This window comes from Rhamphochromis sp. 'chilingali' (genome assembly GCF_963969265.1).
Source record: "Rhamphochromis sp. 'chilingali' genome assembly, chromosome: 3".
NCBI classification, from domain to species: domain Eukaryota; kingdom Metazoa; phylum Chordata; class Actinopteri; order Cichliformes; family Cichlidae; genus Rhamphochromis; species Rhamphochromis sp. 'chilingali'.
In genome coordinates, this window is record NC_137931.1 from 15,300,621 (window position 1) to 15,317,429 (window position 16,809).

General features: G+C 43.5%; 1 protein-coding gene across 2 annotated transcripts in view; it reads right to left on the reverse strand.

The window, feature by feature from the left end:
• Nucleotides 1-1,485: 1,485 nt before the first annotated feature.
• The window catches only part of xirp2a (xin actin binding repeat containing 2a), an 80,280-nt gene continuing 64,956 nt past the window's right edge, over nt 1,486-16,809 (reverse strand). For both annotated transcript variants that reach the window (XM_080878604.1, XM_080878605.1), the window contains 7 exons: nt 14,754-14,891; nt 13,217-13,297; nt 12,979-13,048; nt 12,524-12,627; nt 2,765-12,023; nt 1,711-1,844; nt 1,486-1,624 (listed from right to left, as the gene is read on the reverse strand). In XM_080878604.1, the coding sequence (XP_080734730.1) occupies nt 1,750-1,844; nt 2,765-12,023; nt 12,524-12,627; nt 12,979-13,048; nt 13,217-13,297; nt 14,754-14,891 (9,747 nt within the window). In that variant the 3' untranslated portion in view covers nt 1,486-1,624; nt 1,711-1,749. The remainder of the gene's footprint in view (nt 1,625-1,710; nt 1,845-2,764; nt 12,024-12,523; nt 12,628-12,978; nt 13,049-13,216; nt 13,298-14,753; nt 14,892-16,809) is intronic.

A 16,809-nucleotide genomic window follows, 5' to 3' on the forward strand; every position in this document is an offset into this window, starting at 1 on the left:
GCTGAATGGGCCCAAAATTTAAGCATTGTCACTCTCCTCACTATCGTAGTATCTGTTCCTCTTGATCTGCTCCTCCACTGTCAGGTCTTCGTCGTCTTCCTCTGCCCACAGAGAAATACCGTCCCTTCCTGCACTGTAGTCTGTGGCAAAGCTGTCGCTCTTCTCATCTTTTCCCCTCACATCTCTCGGGTCCATCCCAAAATCCAAAAGGTCATCCAGCACTGAGGCCGGAGGCTTCTCCCCGGCAGATTGACTGAAGATGTCAGATTTGAAATCAGATAGCAGGCTGGAGCTGCTGGTACTCAAGCCGGCGAAAATGTCCTCCAGGAAGCTTGATGTGCTAATCTTTGGCTCGGTGGCCTCGTGTTTGACAGCCAGCATTCCCTCGCCTGTTTCTGTGAAGAAATTTGTATCTGAAAAGCAATCTGTGGCTTCAGGACATTTGGCACCCTCTGGCACAAAAGCATCATCTGTCTGTGCCAACTCCAACACTTCACTTGGCATCCATTTTGATTCTTTAAAGGGATCGGCCTGAGATGAATCTGTTGCTCTAGCTGTATCTGTCAAAGCCTGCAGATGATTTTTATTTCCCTCAGCCTTGTTAAGCCCTTCGAGCAGGGTTTCATGGTCAAACAATGTCTGGTCATTATTATTATTACTATTATTATTATTGGAGTTAGCATTCAGCGCCTGTCCTGCTGTTGTCTGCTCATCTATTAATGTGACCTTTACTGCCTCCCCATTGTTCATGCTTTCATTATTTCCCTTATCTATCTCCTCCTGGCCTTCACTCTCAAATGCTGCACTTTCTACCTGCCTGTCATGTCCATTTACTTTCACATTCTCCCTTCTTCCTGCACTTTTCTCTTCATTCTCTTCTGGCACTTTCACGCTTTCTCCATCTCCGCCATCATTCCCTTCACTTTGTTCTTTCTCCTCCACTCCTGGGTGCACTTCAGAGTACATTTCAGAATCCCTTTGTGCCGCAGCCTCCGAGCCGCTGTTTGACTCTTTACTTTCTCGAGTGTGACTGACACCCGCTGGCTCCTCAGCGGCTGCTACAGAGGAGGTCAGAAACTCGGACTGTGCTGGAGTCTCTTCGGGCTTTTTTACACTCTCTGTTAAACAGGCACTCTCATGCACCTTGTTATTTTCCTGGAGTCCATTTTGTACTTCAGCTGAAGGAGCAACGGTGTCTTTTAATGAGGACTTCACAGGCTGATTTAGGTGCTCGTTTTCCTGAGCTGAGCCCTCCTTAGGGGGCCATGATGGCTTAACCACCTTCAACTCCTCCTCGATTGCAAAGGATTTTTTAGGGGAATCTGGCTGGGGAGGCCACACTACGGAAATCTTATTTGTGGGCTTTTTGCTCTCATCAGCTGATTTGCTTCCATCATAATCCTGGGTGGCTAAGGTACTGTGAGCAGTGGAATATTTGGAATCCATGACTTTCTTTTCAGGTGACGGTGATTTCATGACAGAGTTCTGCGTGTTCTTATTATTCCAAAGTTCTTTGTGTGGTTTTTGTCCAAATCCTTCGTCATAATTTCCTTTGGACTTGAACAGTTGCTTGTAGTGTGGCTTGCAGTACATGCGTCCATGGAGAGAGGCGTAGTTGCCAAGGCTGTTTTTTTTTAAAGAAAGTAGACAAGTTAAAACAGAGGAAAATAAAAAGGCAAAGAATGCGTTTGCTGTGTGAAGTAGTGCCACCTTAGTTTGCCTTTGCAGTGCTCACAGCGAAAGCAGCTTTTATGGAAGTTTTGTTTGTCCGCAATCAGAGATTCCATGGGGTACACTCTCTTCCGACATGCCCTGCACAGTTCGGACTCTGGAATTCGAATTTTCTGCAAAAGAGAAGGAAACATTTTAATTTGTAATCTGTAACTAATAATAGAGAAATGATTTCTATTAGTCTCAAAAAAACAAATGATAATAAAATAAAGGATTGGAAAAGCTGCAGAAAGCAAAACTTTTAGCAAAGTTCATAAAGCTAATAAGTAGATGTTTTTTTTATCAATTATAATTATTTTAGTCATCCTTCAGATTTATCTCGGACCCGACTGTGTTTACTTGAACGCAGTCCAAATCCTTTTGTTTGTTTCTGCTTGATTGTTTTGAGTTTGTTAACTATAAACTGAACAGTTAATAAAAGTTAATAAAACTCTTCCGATCTTCTTAATCATAGAATATTAATAGAGTTCTCAAAATGGGAGAGAAATTTTATATTTGTGTTAGATGTCATGATTACAATAAAAATATGAATAATAATAATAATTATTATTATTGATTATTTGGGAATCTTATGCTGTGAAATGAAAAAATGTTGATTCAAAAAACGATGTTGGAAAAAGGAAGCACTGACATGTGGTGAATCCATTTCAGAAAAGAAAAGAATTCACATTAAAGCTGTTTTCAGGCGGTTCTTTGTTGTTTCACAGACAAAAACAGCATCTCACACCCAGGCAGGAGATATATTAGTTCAATATATTAGCATCATTGCTAGTTTCACACAGCAGACATGTGGATAAACAGGAACAAAATGTAACCTGTGAATATTAAAAAGCATAAAACTGCCAGGATACAAACAGTGAGTTTTAACCTTTCTGACAAATGAAAACACATGAAAGAAAATCAAGTGTTAGAAAAACACATTCTGAAAGTTAATGCTTTTTATCTTTCCACACAGTGCAGCCGATTCCTTAAAAATTCCCCACACAAAGCATGTTCACCACCCCATCATGCCTCATGCCACAGCTCAGTTTACCCGTCACGACACTCTGCTGCTGGTGCGTTATAATCTGCGAAGTCCTCTGCTCCATGACACTGAAGCCCAGGTTCTGGAAAACTCCTTGGTTTTCAGCCCATGATTGCTGGAAGTTTCTCAGCAGTTCTTCGGAGGAGGCCTCAGGGGGCACAGCAACAGTAGGAACTCTTCCCCTCACAACGTCTGCGTAGGACGGAGGGTTACCACGGGTCAGGGAACTCCCAGAATGCACCTCGCTCTTCATCTGTCTTGTCATATTTCCAAAGTTATCAATGGTGCAGAATTGCTCAGTGACTGATGTCGCTTCAGAGTGACCCGCCTGCCCGGAGCAGGCTGCTTCAGGTTCTCTTCTTTCTATTTGTTCTCTAAGCTCTCTGGCTGCTTGAGAACTATGCTCTCCCGTCTCGAACACATCCTTGATTGCTTTGACATTGAGTGTGGGGATGTCTTCGGTTCTTGGCGCATGTGGTTCAGTCTCTGTTTCCTCTGTGTCACTCCCCAGCCTCTCTGCTATTACAATAGGATCTTTTCTGGTGTAAACTTTTGGTTTCGGAGATTCAAATCTGTTTACGAGCTTTGACAAGTCAACTCTAGGGAGATCCTCTTTAAGAATATCTATGGCAACGGTTTCAGTGACTTCCTCACTATCAGGTCCCAACCGCTCAGGGATATCTATTGGATCCTTCCGGATGTACATCTTTTTAACCTCCGCTCTCTGGGCCTCCTCAAAGAAAGACTTTTTATCCTTCACTGTCATCATGGAATCCACCATTTCTGCGACATCCGTCAAGCCTTGCTCGTTTCTCTCAATGAGGGTCTCCCTGTCTCTAAACGGGGATGTTCGCTCTTTTTCAGCAGCAAAACATTCGGGAACTGGCACGAGAGGAGGAAGGGTGATAATGTGAGAAAGCTTTGATGTGGCATCCCCCAGTTTCACCAGCTTCTCTGAGCGACTCAGTGTGGGAGAAGGTGTGGCCCTGCTAAAAGTAGATGTAGGCGTATGTGACTTGCCATGATGTGGTGGAGGGGTTCCGATTGATTTGTAGGGTGGAGGAGAAGGTGTCACTCTGAGTGGCGAGTCAACTCTCCTGGACTCAATACTAATAAAAGTAGGAGATGGAGTGCGGATGCTTGCTAATGGAGAGGACACCCTGTGATCGGCTCCTTCACTCAGCTCCTTATGCACTCTGTTCTCCTGAGGGGACTTTTTCTCTTCCACTACTTTCTTTTCAGCACTGGAGGAGCCAGTGCTTATCTTTGATATCTTTGCAGTCGCCCCACCGAAAACTTTCTTCTCTGGTCTTGGAGGCACTGGCGGTGGCACGGGCTGGTTGTCTTTGTCTTTTCTTTCCTCCTTTTCCACTGTTGTCAGGTTTTTCTCAAAAAATGCGAGCTTTGTTTCAATTATATTTTTGACATAAACCATCATCTCTTTCAACTTTTTCTTGCTTTGCTGCTTAGCAATTTCACTTAAATTCTTCTTCTCATCTGAGCCCATTATCCAGTCAGGGACTTCACTTAAAATCGTCCTGACAGTGCTGGAGTCTATTTTGCTTGGCGCGCCCTCCAGCTCTTTCATTTGAGTGAGCAGCTTATGAGTTACAGTGCATTTCTCTAAATCGGTGATGTCTTCATGGTAAGCCTCGTCTTTGTGGGAAATTTTGCCTGCCCCTTTCACAGACACATCCTTAGGCTCACCTTTTGACTTTCCTGCTTTGATCTGAGTTTTATTTATCTCCACCGCTTGCAGCTTCATTTGCTGTTTTTGCATCTGAACAGCCTCTTGCCTCTGAAGCCTTTGCTGTACCACACTCTCAGTCACAACCACCTCCTCTTGTCTTTGAATCTCCTCTGTCTTCACGCTCTGCTGACTGTGGGAGACAGCTACATGGCCTTGTCCCTGTTGGGTTGCTTCACATGTTATCTTAGCCACCTTGGGTGTTAACACAGTAACTGATGGCGACAGTTTTACTTCTGTCTCATGTTTTTGCACCTGCTTTCCCTTTCTTGTGTGAACGTCTACTTCAACTTCCTTCACAGGTTGGGTCACTTGGCTTTTTTTCTCTTTTCCTTTCACTTCTGTTTTCACCTCAGTTCTCGTGGAAATTAGCAGGTTGCCTTCCAGACTCACTTTGGTTTCACTTTTCTGTGACACATTACTTTTCTCTTGCTGTAAATTCATTTCACTTTTCTTTTGTCCCAAACTGTCACTTTTCTCTTCTTTCTTCTCCACCGGCATCTTAAAGGTTTTTACCTTGAAACTTGGAGTCACCTTTGGAATTTTAGTGGGTTGAGGGGGACTAATTTTCTCCACCTGAGTCAAAGGCACATTAATATTCCTTACATCTTCAGCTTTCAATGTGACCTGGCCTTGAAGATCTACATTTTCATGGGCCGCTCCCTGTGTGGCAGTAACAGACTTGGTGCTAGATTTCTTAATAATCTGCTGCTGCTCTTGGAGTGAAAAAGTGGCCAAGTTCGAGCACAACTGGACTTCATTTTGTAAAACCTCATGGTGAGCATGAGAAACAGAAGCAGTCTGATTGGCGGATGTAGTTTGTCCCTTTTTATTAACTTCGGCAAAGGCTAGATTTTTTTCCGAGGATTGCTGTCTGGAAACATTTGAAGATCCAGCAGCTGCTTTCTTATTTACCACTGAGATCAAAGGTTTGCTCAAAGGGATTTGGGAAGTGGCTTTCTTAGAAGGCATGTCCTGGACCGCTATTGCTTGTTTGGAAACAGTTTTAGCTTTTTCGGCCTTTTCTATTGTCGCTATATCTACTTTTTTCTCAGTGTTTTCTGCTGCAGGATGCTGAGCATTAGCATCAAATGACTGTATATTACTTGGGGGAGAAGTGGGGGTATTCACTTTACTCCTCTCCATTTCATCCTTCTCCAGCCTTTCTTGGCGGTACCTTTCCTCTGCAAACATGAGTGGGGTTTTAAATTTGCGAGCATAAGGTCTAGCTTTGGATGCTGAATCAGGGTCTGGAGTTGGAGGCAGTTTAATTGGAGGAACAAATACTTTTTTAGGTGGCTGTGGGCTTTGCTTTTGGACTGATTTTGCAACTGGAATGCTTGATACTTTTGTCTGGGACATTGCTGTTGACTCAGTCTGATTGCTGATTTCAACCTGTTGGGTTATTTCCTGTTTCACCTCCTTAACTTTAGCTTCTACTTTCTTGACTGTTGACACAGCTTTTTCTTGCTCAGGAGGGAGCTGAGGTGGAGGCGGCGGAGGAGTGGGTTGTTTTTTCTGCCATTTGGGCTTAACTTGTATGGGCTGCTGTGGTTCTGGTTGCTTGGGCACTTTGAATAAAGGTCTGCTAATGGGTTTCCCTGGCCTTGCAGGGGAAGGCTGCGGCATTGCATTAAGCTCCTGCTGTGAGGGAGGTGGAGGGAGAAAATCTTGTGCGCTCGCAGAGGGTGGTGGTGGAGGAGGTGGAGGAAGAGGGAAAAATTCGGGCTCAGACTTTATGCATTCCATAGGAGGTGGAGGCGGTGGAGGTGGGGGAGGGAGGTCGCTGTCTTGCCTCATCATTGAAGGCCGGTACATGGGGGGTGTTGGGCTCTCAGTCACTGGTGAAGGCGGTGGAGGGAGGGAGAGCTCAGACTCTGATGGGGGAGGCGGCGAGGACGGAGGAGGGGGAAAGTGAATCTCTGGCTTCACTGGCTTTTTATTCACACCTTTCCCTCTCATGTCAAGGCTATGGTTATCCACCTTCATATTCTTTACGTTCTGTTTTTGTACGAGAGCCTTATTTTCTGTTTGCTTTTGACACATTGACACCTGCTCCGTTATATTTTGCTTGTGCACAACAGTTTTCTCCGTCACCGTAGTGTGCACCTGTTTGATCGTCTTTGTCTCACACATTTGCCTGTTTGAAATGTTCGCCTGTGATGTGCTTTGCTCCTCTTTCACCACCGACACATCAGCAGCCCTCACATCTGTTTGATCTTTATTAATCATTTGTTTATTCTTTATCATAACAGGCTTGGTTGCCTGTATTTTCTGTTTCTGTTCTTTCGTGCTCTTCAGTTGAGAGGCCCCTGCAGGATTGTCTGTTTTGGCTACAGTAACAGAGCGGTCCTCTTGGGTTATTACCTGTGTTTTCAACGATTTGTTTTCATGCTGCTTCTGTGTGTGCTTCTGTGACTCACCACTCAGAGAGAGGTTTTTCACAGCGGGGGCTGGACTGACTGCAACACTCTCGCTCTTAACTTCATGTGCACATTCATGCTTCTCTTGTTTTACAGTTAATGTGTTTTGCATGGGCGCTTTTCCCTTCTTGGCAGGATACATGCGCTTGGGTTTTGAATACTGCTTTTTTTGCATTAGGCACTTTATTGTCCCTTGAACGTCACCTTTCACAACATCTTCGTTTTCCACCTGTGTCATCTCCTGTCCTTCATAAAGCGATTTAATGGATGTTTTCACATCCCCTTCATGGCTCCCTCTGTGTTGCATTCTTGGGGACGTTGTTGGCTGCAGCAAGAGCTGGATGGTGGCTTTAACATCACCTTGCTCGCTCACTTGGTGCTGATAAACCTTTTTCTCGTTTGATGCCTCGTGTAAACTTTGCATGGCTGTGTGGATATTTCCTTTAACAATCTCCTCTTTTTCCACCTCTTTCACAGCTTGCTTTGCCTCCTCGAGGGACTTCAAGGTGCCCTTAATATCACCTGGCACTAAATCTTCAACAGCTGCGTCGGTTTTGCTGGACGCAGATTTCTCCAGTGACTCGAGAGCACCCCTGATGTCTCCTTTGATGATTTCAGGCTTTTCCATTTCTTTGGCTTGATTCTGGGCCTCCTCCAGAGACTTCATAGTAGTGGGTATGTCTCCTTTTACCACCTCCTCTTTCTCTATTACCACTTTCTGATTGATGGCTTGGGTCAGTGAATCCAAAGCTGCACTGAGGTTGCCTTTAACAATGTCCTTTTTCTCTAGATTTCTGTATGTGACAGTAGGCTCTGTCATAAAAACCTTAACAATGCTGTGCACATCACCAGGAACTATATCATCCTCTGTTACTGTGCGACCGATCTCTTGCTGATTCTTCCGCAGCAATATTTTGGTCTCCTCGATGTCGCCGCCTATAATGCGCTCTTTTTGGACTTTTTCTTGGAGTTCATCCGATTCATACTGGAGCTGCCTCAGGTAATCCAAAGCTCCGGACTCAATGCATGTGGAGTAAAAGCTGACATTACCCCGCTCCGTGTCTAAAACCTTTATCTTTTTAGAGTCTTCTCCATCTGAGTTGGAGAGAAGGCGATAAAGAGTTTTGCTGACATTTCCTTGAATGATATCCTCTTTTTCCATGCCAGCCCTCTCCTCCTTATTTAAAAGAGAGTAGATAGTCATCCTAACGTCTCCTTTCTCATCCTCTTGAATCAGAATGCCACGCTTGGAGGAGCCTTCCCTCTTGAGGAGATTGCTCATGGCCTCTTGAATGTCACCACGGATAATTTCCTCTTTCTCAACATTGATTCCCCTTTCCTGGTTGAATAGCTGCATCACAGTGGTGCTGATGTCCCCACGCTCCTCCTCGTCGATAGTTATGACCCTTTCAGTGGTCTCCCTGCGGTTCAGGAGGTTCATCATTATGTTGCTCAGATCCCCTCTAATAATCTCTTCTTTTTGGATCTGAGGAGTCTCCTGGTTCATGAGTTTATACTTTGCCATGCGGACATCTCCAATCTCATCCGCTTCAATAAGAATACCCTGTGAGTCCACCATTTTCTGAGAATAAAGTTCCTCAAGTGTTTCTTTGACACTTTTACCAATTATCTCTGTCTTTTCCACATTGCTCTCATTGAATTCATGAAATGGAGTGCTTTCAAACAGCCATGTTGTCGTCTTCACATCAGCCTGTGGGATTTCCTCCTTTATCACAACAAGATCTGTGCCATCACTCTCTTTGATTCTATCAAGCGGCTGCTTCTCAAAGAGCCACACAGACTGCTTGACATCCCCTTTCATTACTTCCTCTTTTGTCACTCTTTCCATGCCATCATACTCTGCGCCATCACTGCGTATCTCATCAATCGTGCGGGTTTCAAACATCCATGTGGCAGCTCTAACGTCGCCTTTTTGGATTTCACTCATGCTAACAGTTCTGATGTACTTTTGAGACATCTCATCAGTCTCAAAACGCTGCTTATTTTTCTTCACATCGCCGCCTTGGATATCTTCAACTGTCTTTGACCTCACTTTTATCTCCTCTGTAATTTCGTCCAGAGGTTGCGTTTCAAACCTCCACCTGGCAGAGCTAACATCCTTTTTGCTGATACCTTCCTCAGTCACAGCTTTAATAACATACACCTCCTCAGAATCTCTAATTGAATCCAAAGGCTTTGTCTCAAACAGCCATCGGGCCCCCACCACATCTCCTCTCATGATTTCTTCTTTAGTAACTGTAGTTACTTCATGATAGTGGCCTTCTTTGTCACAGATGGCATAGAGAGGCTGGGTTTCAAACATCATGGTGTAATTTTTCACATCCCCTTTCTCTATTTCATCTCTAAAGATACTGGAGAGTTTTGAAATATCACTCTCAGTGGACTCCTCTTTAATTTGATCCAGAGAGAATGTCTCAAAAATAAAGCGGCCTTTATCAACATCACCTCCCTGAACATCAGTTACTGTGCGAATTTCCCTTGCCTCAGTGCCTTCATCACGGATCGCATCAATCGGCTGGTTCTCGAACTTCCAAGTGCAGTTGACCACATTTCCCCTCTGGAGGTCCTGAGCTTGTTGCACCTTCAGCTTCTGCATTGTCTCCTCAGAGGTGGAGCTCATAATGTCAGAGGAGCAATTCTCAAAGATGTACTTCATCCTGGAAACATCACCGGACTGGATGTCGATTTCTGTGACTCTCCTGAAAGAGCTGCTGTCCTCCCCAGTGATGTTTTCCAGATTCTCTGTTTCAAAGAGGAAGCGAGCCAGCCGCACGTCTTTTCCCTGAACATCCTCCTGCTTTACAGTGCAGGTCTTCAGGATGGTCTCTGACTCTGAATGATCTCGTATGTTGTCTAGTGTCTGTGTCTCAAAGAGCCAAGTACATGTTTTCACGTCACCTTTTTGCACTTCTTCAACATCGGACTCACTCTTATCCACTTTTTCATACAAAACATCCATTGGCTGAGTTTCAAATAGCCACCTACAAGTCTTTACATCTCCTTTCTCAATCTGAATACTTTTGTTAGTTTTATTATCTTCATTCTCAAAATTACCGAAAAATTGAATGGTGTCAAGTGGTTGGGTTTCAAACAGCCACTTGGCTGTTTTGACATCCCCTGACTCAATTTCCTGTTTAGATATGCCCTTTATGATCTGAAACTTACTAATGCTTTCATCAAATTCATCAATAGGACGCGTCTCGAACATCCATCTGCAACTGCGAACGTCTCCTTTCACAATCTCCTCACGCCTCACAGTCCTTACCTCATGGTAATGGCCAGAGCTGTCTTGCATAGCATACAATGGGGTTGATTCAAAGAGAACTCTGTTGGACTTGACATAGCCACTTGTGACACCTTCGACCTGAATTTTCTGCATTCCCTCACATTTACTTAAATCCATGCTTTCAAACCTTTCTTTGTAGTTTGTCACATCCCCTTTGTCAAGCGCTTCAATATTCACAGTTCTTGTAATCTCCTTTTTCTCCTCCCTTATATTCTCCAAGGGCTGACTTTCAAACACCCACCTTTGATGCCTCACGTCACCCTTTTCTTCTTCTGTTGCCATTGTTTTCTTAAGTTTTCCTACTTCAACCAGCTCTTTCAGATTTTCCATCGGTACTGTTTCAAACAGATGTTTGGCTGATTGAACATCACCTCCTACAATCTCCTCAGAGGGTAAAGGTCGAGCATTGGCATTATCTTTCAGAGTATCCATAGGCTGAGTCTCGAAAACAAGACAGTGGTTCCTTACATCAGCTCCAATTATTTCATCTTTTTCCTTCTTTGAGCTCTCCCATTCTTCATCCTTGATTGTGTCGAGTGTCTTTGTCTCGAAAAGCCATCTACCTTTGTTCACACCACCTTGAATGTTATCCTCCATGGAAATCCCACATATCAGCTTTACTTTGGCAGGGTCTCTGTTGATCATATCCAGAGGCTGGGTTTCAAACATCCAACGTGATGTCTTCACATCTCCTTTTTCTGTCTCCTCTCTGCGAATGGTAGTGATTTCCAGCATCTCTCCTGAATCGCCTCTGATGACACACATGGGCAGTGTGTCAAACATGCGGGACGTTGTCTTCACATTGCCCTTAATTTCTTCCAGCTCAGACTTCAGGTTGAGGAAGTGACTCTCCTCGATTGTTTCTGTTTTACCCAACCAATCCAGATGCTGGGTCTCAAACAGATACCTGGCGGTTTTCACATCTCCACCAGTAATGTCTTTAGTCACACAAGCATCCGTCTCCTGTTCATCTTCTTGGTAGATCTTATTCAGATAATCAAGCGGCTGCGTTTCAAAGAGCCACGTCGCAGTACGGACATCTCCTCTTGCTAGATCGGTCTGTTTTTGCAATTGCTCAGTTGTATCAGATGTTTCTGCGCCCAGAGTGTCTATAGGCTGCGTCTCGAACATCCAAGCTGTGTATCTGACATCTTTGCCAGCAATGATTTCCTGCTGGGCAATAGTCTTCTCATCATTCTCATCAGGGGTATCGTCTTTAATCGTATCTAAGGGTTTGTTTTCAAACATCCAGCGCATGGACTGCACTTCACCTTTAAGGATCTCATCCCACTCCAGGTATTCTCTGTCAGGGCTCGAACACTTACTGGAGCTGTTGCCATCATTTTCAAACATATAGCACACCTGCTGGACGTCACCCACCCCTTCCTTGCTCTCCAACTCTGTCATTTCTGTTTCACTGAGCTGACTTAAAATGTCAACTTCAAGGTTTTTGCGCACTTCTGGGTGTATGTGTTTGTAGAGGCGCTTTATTTCAGCCATGCTCTTGTGTTTTAAGTACTGTTCCCTGTTAATAGTATACTTATGTTGAGATGTCGACTCCTGAGGCTGAGGAGAGACAATGTGGTCTGGGACTTTTTGTGACACCTGCAGCAGGTTTGCGGGTGGAGGAGGGAAATGGTCTGTCACCTCAGAAGCCACTGTTGAAGCAGATGCTACTGATGAAGCAGAAGCTGTCTTTACAGTGGAAGAAGCTTCATATCTTGTCATAGAAGATTTTTTAGAGGACTGGTTCACTGGTGCCCACTGAAACTTGTCAAAATCCACATCAACCTATGATTCACAAGACGTTTTCATCACAAAGAGAGGAACAGTGAGGTTAGAATCGTATTTGGAAAAAATATGTTGATTTTGTGGAATGAAAAGTAGTGGAGAGGAAAGCTTTGAAGCTGAGCAGGAATTAAGAAGTTGCACATTTTACACCTCAAATGAAAATGATTGGAAAAGTTAAAGCTAGACGCAAATAATTCTAATTTGGATGTAAATGCACAAAAGCTGACACATGTTGATTGAAATACTCATTGAACTGCAGACAGTAATGCGACCGTTCTTTTTTGTGTGTGTTTTTCTGGGGTTTCTCTTTAACGGTGAAACTGTCAGACTTCAGCTGTGTAATGACATGAGGCCTTTTATCCAATCCAATTTATTCCCCATCAACTCATGGCATGCGCAATTTCCTTTTGATGATTTCATGATGTGGCCATATCCTCATACTGATACCTAATAAACAACCCAAACTATCATCTATTTCGATAAACAGACAGCATCATTACCTTAATTTCCTTGGCTGGTGTAGCTTCCTCAATCGTTTTTTCATACTGCTGCTTCAAAGCCTGAGTGGAAACCTTTGGTACGTCCTCTCCTCTGACAAGCATAACTGAATTAGACATGAGAAGAAGGCTGCCTCATTAAGTCATTCGTAGTGGGGAAGCTCAGGGGGTTTGGAAAGAGAAATAAATCATTTCATTAAAAACCTGAGTAGTTTTCATTTTCTGAAACCATGCAGTGGTGATTGCCCAATTTCCCTTTCCAATATTTTACTTTCCTGACTTTGCCCTGATTAGATTTGCTGCTATGCACTGAATATAAAATCATCAGAACTCCATCTCATTTTCAGAGCTCTTCCCTTATTCAGCGTGTAGAGAGAACAATTATTATTATGCAGGACATAAGGGGTGCTGTGATAAAAACCTGTAAATCACAGTATAAAAGGCATGAGCAGAATAACCTGTTTCATTGTAGTGGTTCCCGTAACTGGCAGCCGCGTCGTTCTGGTGGACTCTTTGATTGTGGCTCGCCTGTGAAAAGACAAATCAACAGTATACTGGCAACTGCACTCAAGCCTTGGACTGTTTTTAGTCAATGAGATATAAAAGGCTCGGTATAAGGCTCATTTACTAAAGAATTAATAGTAAGGTCTGTGTGTATTACAGGTAGGATGCTACCCTATAACTTATGACAAATACCTCTTCGAGAGAGAGGGCTGTGGTGGGGGTGAGCTCTCTGGCACTGCTTCTCGCTGTCACCTCGGAGGAGCTTGACATCTCCTGTCAAACAGAAAAATGGGAATGTGGACATGCTGAACCCCTCTCAGTGTGCCAACACACTCCCACAGCTAAAAAATAGCCACACACACACTAAGAAAGAAGTTTTATCACCTCATGACTGCGAGCTGTTGGAAACAGCGGGACGGAAGCAATTTTTAGACCATGAAAAAGGTTAATAAAGCCACTCTGTGGTCGGTAACAAATGTTTTTCCATTACTATGCTGCTTCTCAGGGAGCTGCTAAGTTTGAATGCTGCCAAAGGAGGATTTTGGTGTTGGAGCAATAGATTACAAAAATTGTATAAAACTGAATCAGCCTTTTCCTCCACTGTGATTCATGCAATTTTGAAGGAGATGAAAGAGATGGATGATATTTGAGCTTGTATCCTCTGCTGTTAACATGAAAGATACATGGAGGGAGGGGGTTCTGTGCTTCAAAAACCACTTATGTCATAATGCGAGCTTTCCTGATGCAAAACACGCATTCAATATTACACCTGTGCAAAAAAAAACAAAAAAAAAAAAACTTGAGGGGAAAGTGGTTTTGCCTTTGCTGCATAGAAGCAAAGGCAAAACCACTCGATGAAATACACTCAGACATTTCCCCTCATGTACAACTATGTAAAATTTAGCATTCAGCAAGGTCCTCGTGGCTCGATGAATCCACTCTGCTTCCACGCCTGAATGAGCAGATGGGGAAAAATGTATGAAAGGCCGGAATTGACCTTACTTCACTGAGATCCGGCCTCTGTCCCAAGCTGCTAGTAACACGTTCTGGCATTTTCCTCACGCACTGGATGACAGAGTCACATGGACAAGCAAAGTTGAAGGTGCCCTCTTTGATTTGACCTGCCACGACACCTCAGCAATGCCAGCAAAGGTTTTCCAATAAAACGCTACAGTAGAATTCAAATTATCCAGTCGTTTTCACGTTTCTCACGTTACACGGAGCTTGTGATCAGACAGGACAGCGAAGCCCTGTTTTCCAAGTTATGTAGGAAGAAGAAAAATGTTCCCTTTCATCTGCCACCTTCACTATCTCTAACAATTCATTAGTTTAGGAAAGGTTACGCAGTCCATATCACAAACATACTTCAGCCTCAGATTTTCCACTCTTGCTTTTGTGACATAATTCCATAGTGTAGTGGTTTATTTTTTATTTTTTGCTGGCTCAGCACCAGTAAAATACCAAAATTCCTTTTGGGACTGCATAGATTCGGATGTTTGGTGCAAAACTCTTCCACATTCAAATGTGGACAGATACCTGGTGTGCCTTCAACTACCCCCTTGTGATGAGGAAACGGCTTAAAATGCACCATTACATCTGATCATAAAAAGCAAATGTATGAAATATATTTCCTTGGAAAATAACAACTATAACTAATCTTTTGTTTTATCTAAAATCATCACAGCTTGTCAACACATAGAATATGTATTGACCATGCTTATGGTCTCACCTGGACAGATCTCTGCTGGAAGTGAACCTGGGTGATGGTAGACTGAGAGGAGGAGGCGGCAAACTCCTGGTTCTCAAACTGTCTCTTCACACTGGCCAGCCCTCCAGGCAGCGAACAAGCCTCTGACTCATGCATCATCTATCAGCAGAAAGCAGATGGCAAAAATCACCCCAGAGTGTCCATCTACACAGGTGTTATAGATTAAAACGGTCAAATGGTAATAATATCCCATTTTCTCCATGTTTGGCATAAACAAGTTTCGTAAGACTTATTTTGTGGCACTTGTGTGTATTTTTGCTCATAAAAAATAATATTTACTGAATGAAAGTGGCCACTTTTATGATTAAATTCCATTATACCTTGTATAAGCCTTATCGTTTCCTTTTGGACAGACTGTCAATCTGCTGTTTCTCTCAGGGGATTGGATCTTACCTTGATAAACTAAACTCTGTTCTCACTGTTTGTGTTATGTTATATTTGTTTGCATTATGCTAGTACAAAAAAGTGAAAGAAATTGCATTATGCTAATACTTTCAGAATCCTAGGCACTATAAGTGCTCTTTTAACCAAGAAATCACTGCTGTGCCATTAACATTCATTTTTCTTTAGAACTCTAGGTTGTAAAGATTGGATGTATCTTCAAATAAACCTGAGAAACATGCAGGTGCCCAGCAGGAATTCATTTGCTTTTTGCATATAGTGCAACAGAGATTGAAACAGCAGTGGAAAATATAGTCTTTCAGATTATTCGGTTAAATAAAACGCAAGGAAGGAATTATTCTTTAAACTAGAGCTTACAAAGTAACAATTTCTTGGCAAAGAAAGGAAAGGAGGACGATTGATGATCACTGAGTAAATCACATCTGTATCGAGAAAGCATTCTCGCCCTCTGAGATCTGGGTAAGAATGCAATCTGACTTTTTGATAAAATAATCTCCTTTTGGGATTGTTAGTTACAGCCTAAGTAAGACATTTATATGTTGACTTCTGCATACATTGCCAAGTTTGTGGCTGTTGGTATTTGTGTTTGTGTGTGAGAATGTATTTGTAACATACTGACTCGCCACCTTCCCTCTTTTATACAAATGAGGGCTACTGTGATATTTGCAAGTTATTGCAGAGCAGTTCTGGTTGCTACAACAGATATTGATAATGATAATCATTCACATGGCCACGTGAGTATGTTAGAGACACATTCGGAATGTATTGAATATGTCTCCTTTAAACTGACGTCTAGATGTAGTGAAGTCACGAGCCATTTAGATTGCGAATTACTATATACCTGTAGGAAGAGCACTTTTGTAAAATTGACAGTGTAGGAATGGACTGGTACTTTCTATGTAACATTCACATGCATTCACACTTTGATGAACACATCAGAGAGCAACCCTTTCCTCTTGCCCGAGGATATTTCACGATGCAGACTGTAGCAGCCAGGGAGAAAACACCAACCTTCCAGTTAGTGGATGACCTGCTCTACCTTCCAAATAAAAAAAAATCCACACTTGCCCCGCGGGCAGTCTTTTATGTTCAGGTCCTCTAAAAGAGACCTGGGAGCTTGAGGGTCCTGCGGGGTATCTTTGCTGTTCCTAGGACTGCACTCTTCTGGACAAAGATGTTGGATGTTGCTCCTGGGATCACTTGATAAACCACTCGCCCAGTTTGGGGGTCACGGCCTCAGTTGTTTCGATTACCACTGGGGGACTGGTATTGAGCCATGTGCCTGTTCATCTTTGCTGCTATGATGTCTGACAGGAGCTTCTGTTTTGTGCTGAGGCAGATCGTGGCTCAAGAGTTGGGAGTTCGTCTTGTAATCGGAAGGTTGCCGGTTCAAGCCCCGGCTTGGATCATTGTGTCCTTGGGCCTTGGGCAAGACACTTCACCCGTTGCCTACTGGTGGTGGTCAGAGGGCCCGGTGGCGCCAGTGTCCGGCAGCCTCGCCTCTGTCAGTGCACCCCAGGGTGGCTGTGGCTACAATGTAGCTTGCCATCACCAGTGTGTGAATGGGTGGATGACTGGTTGTGTAAAGCGCTTTGGGGTCCTTAGGGACTAGTAA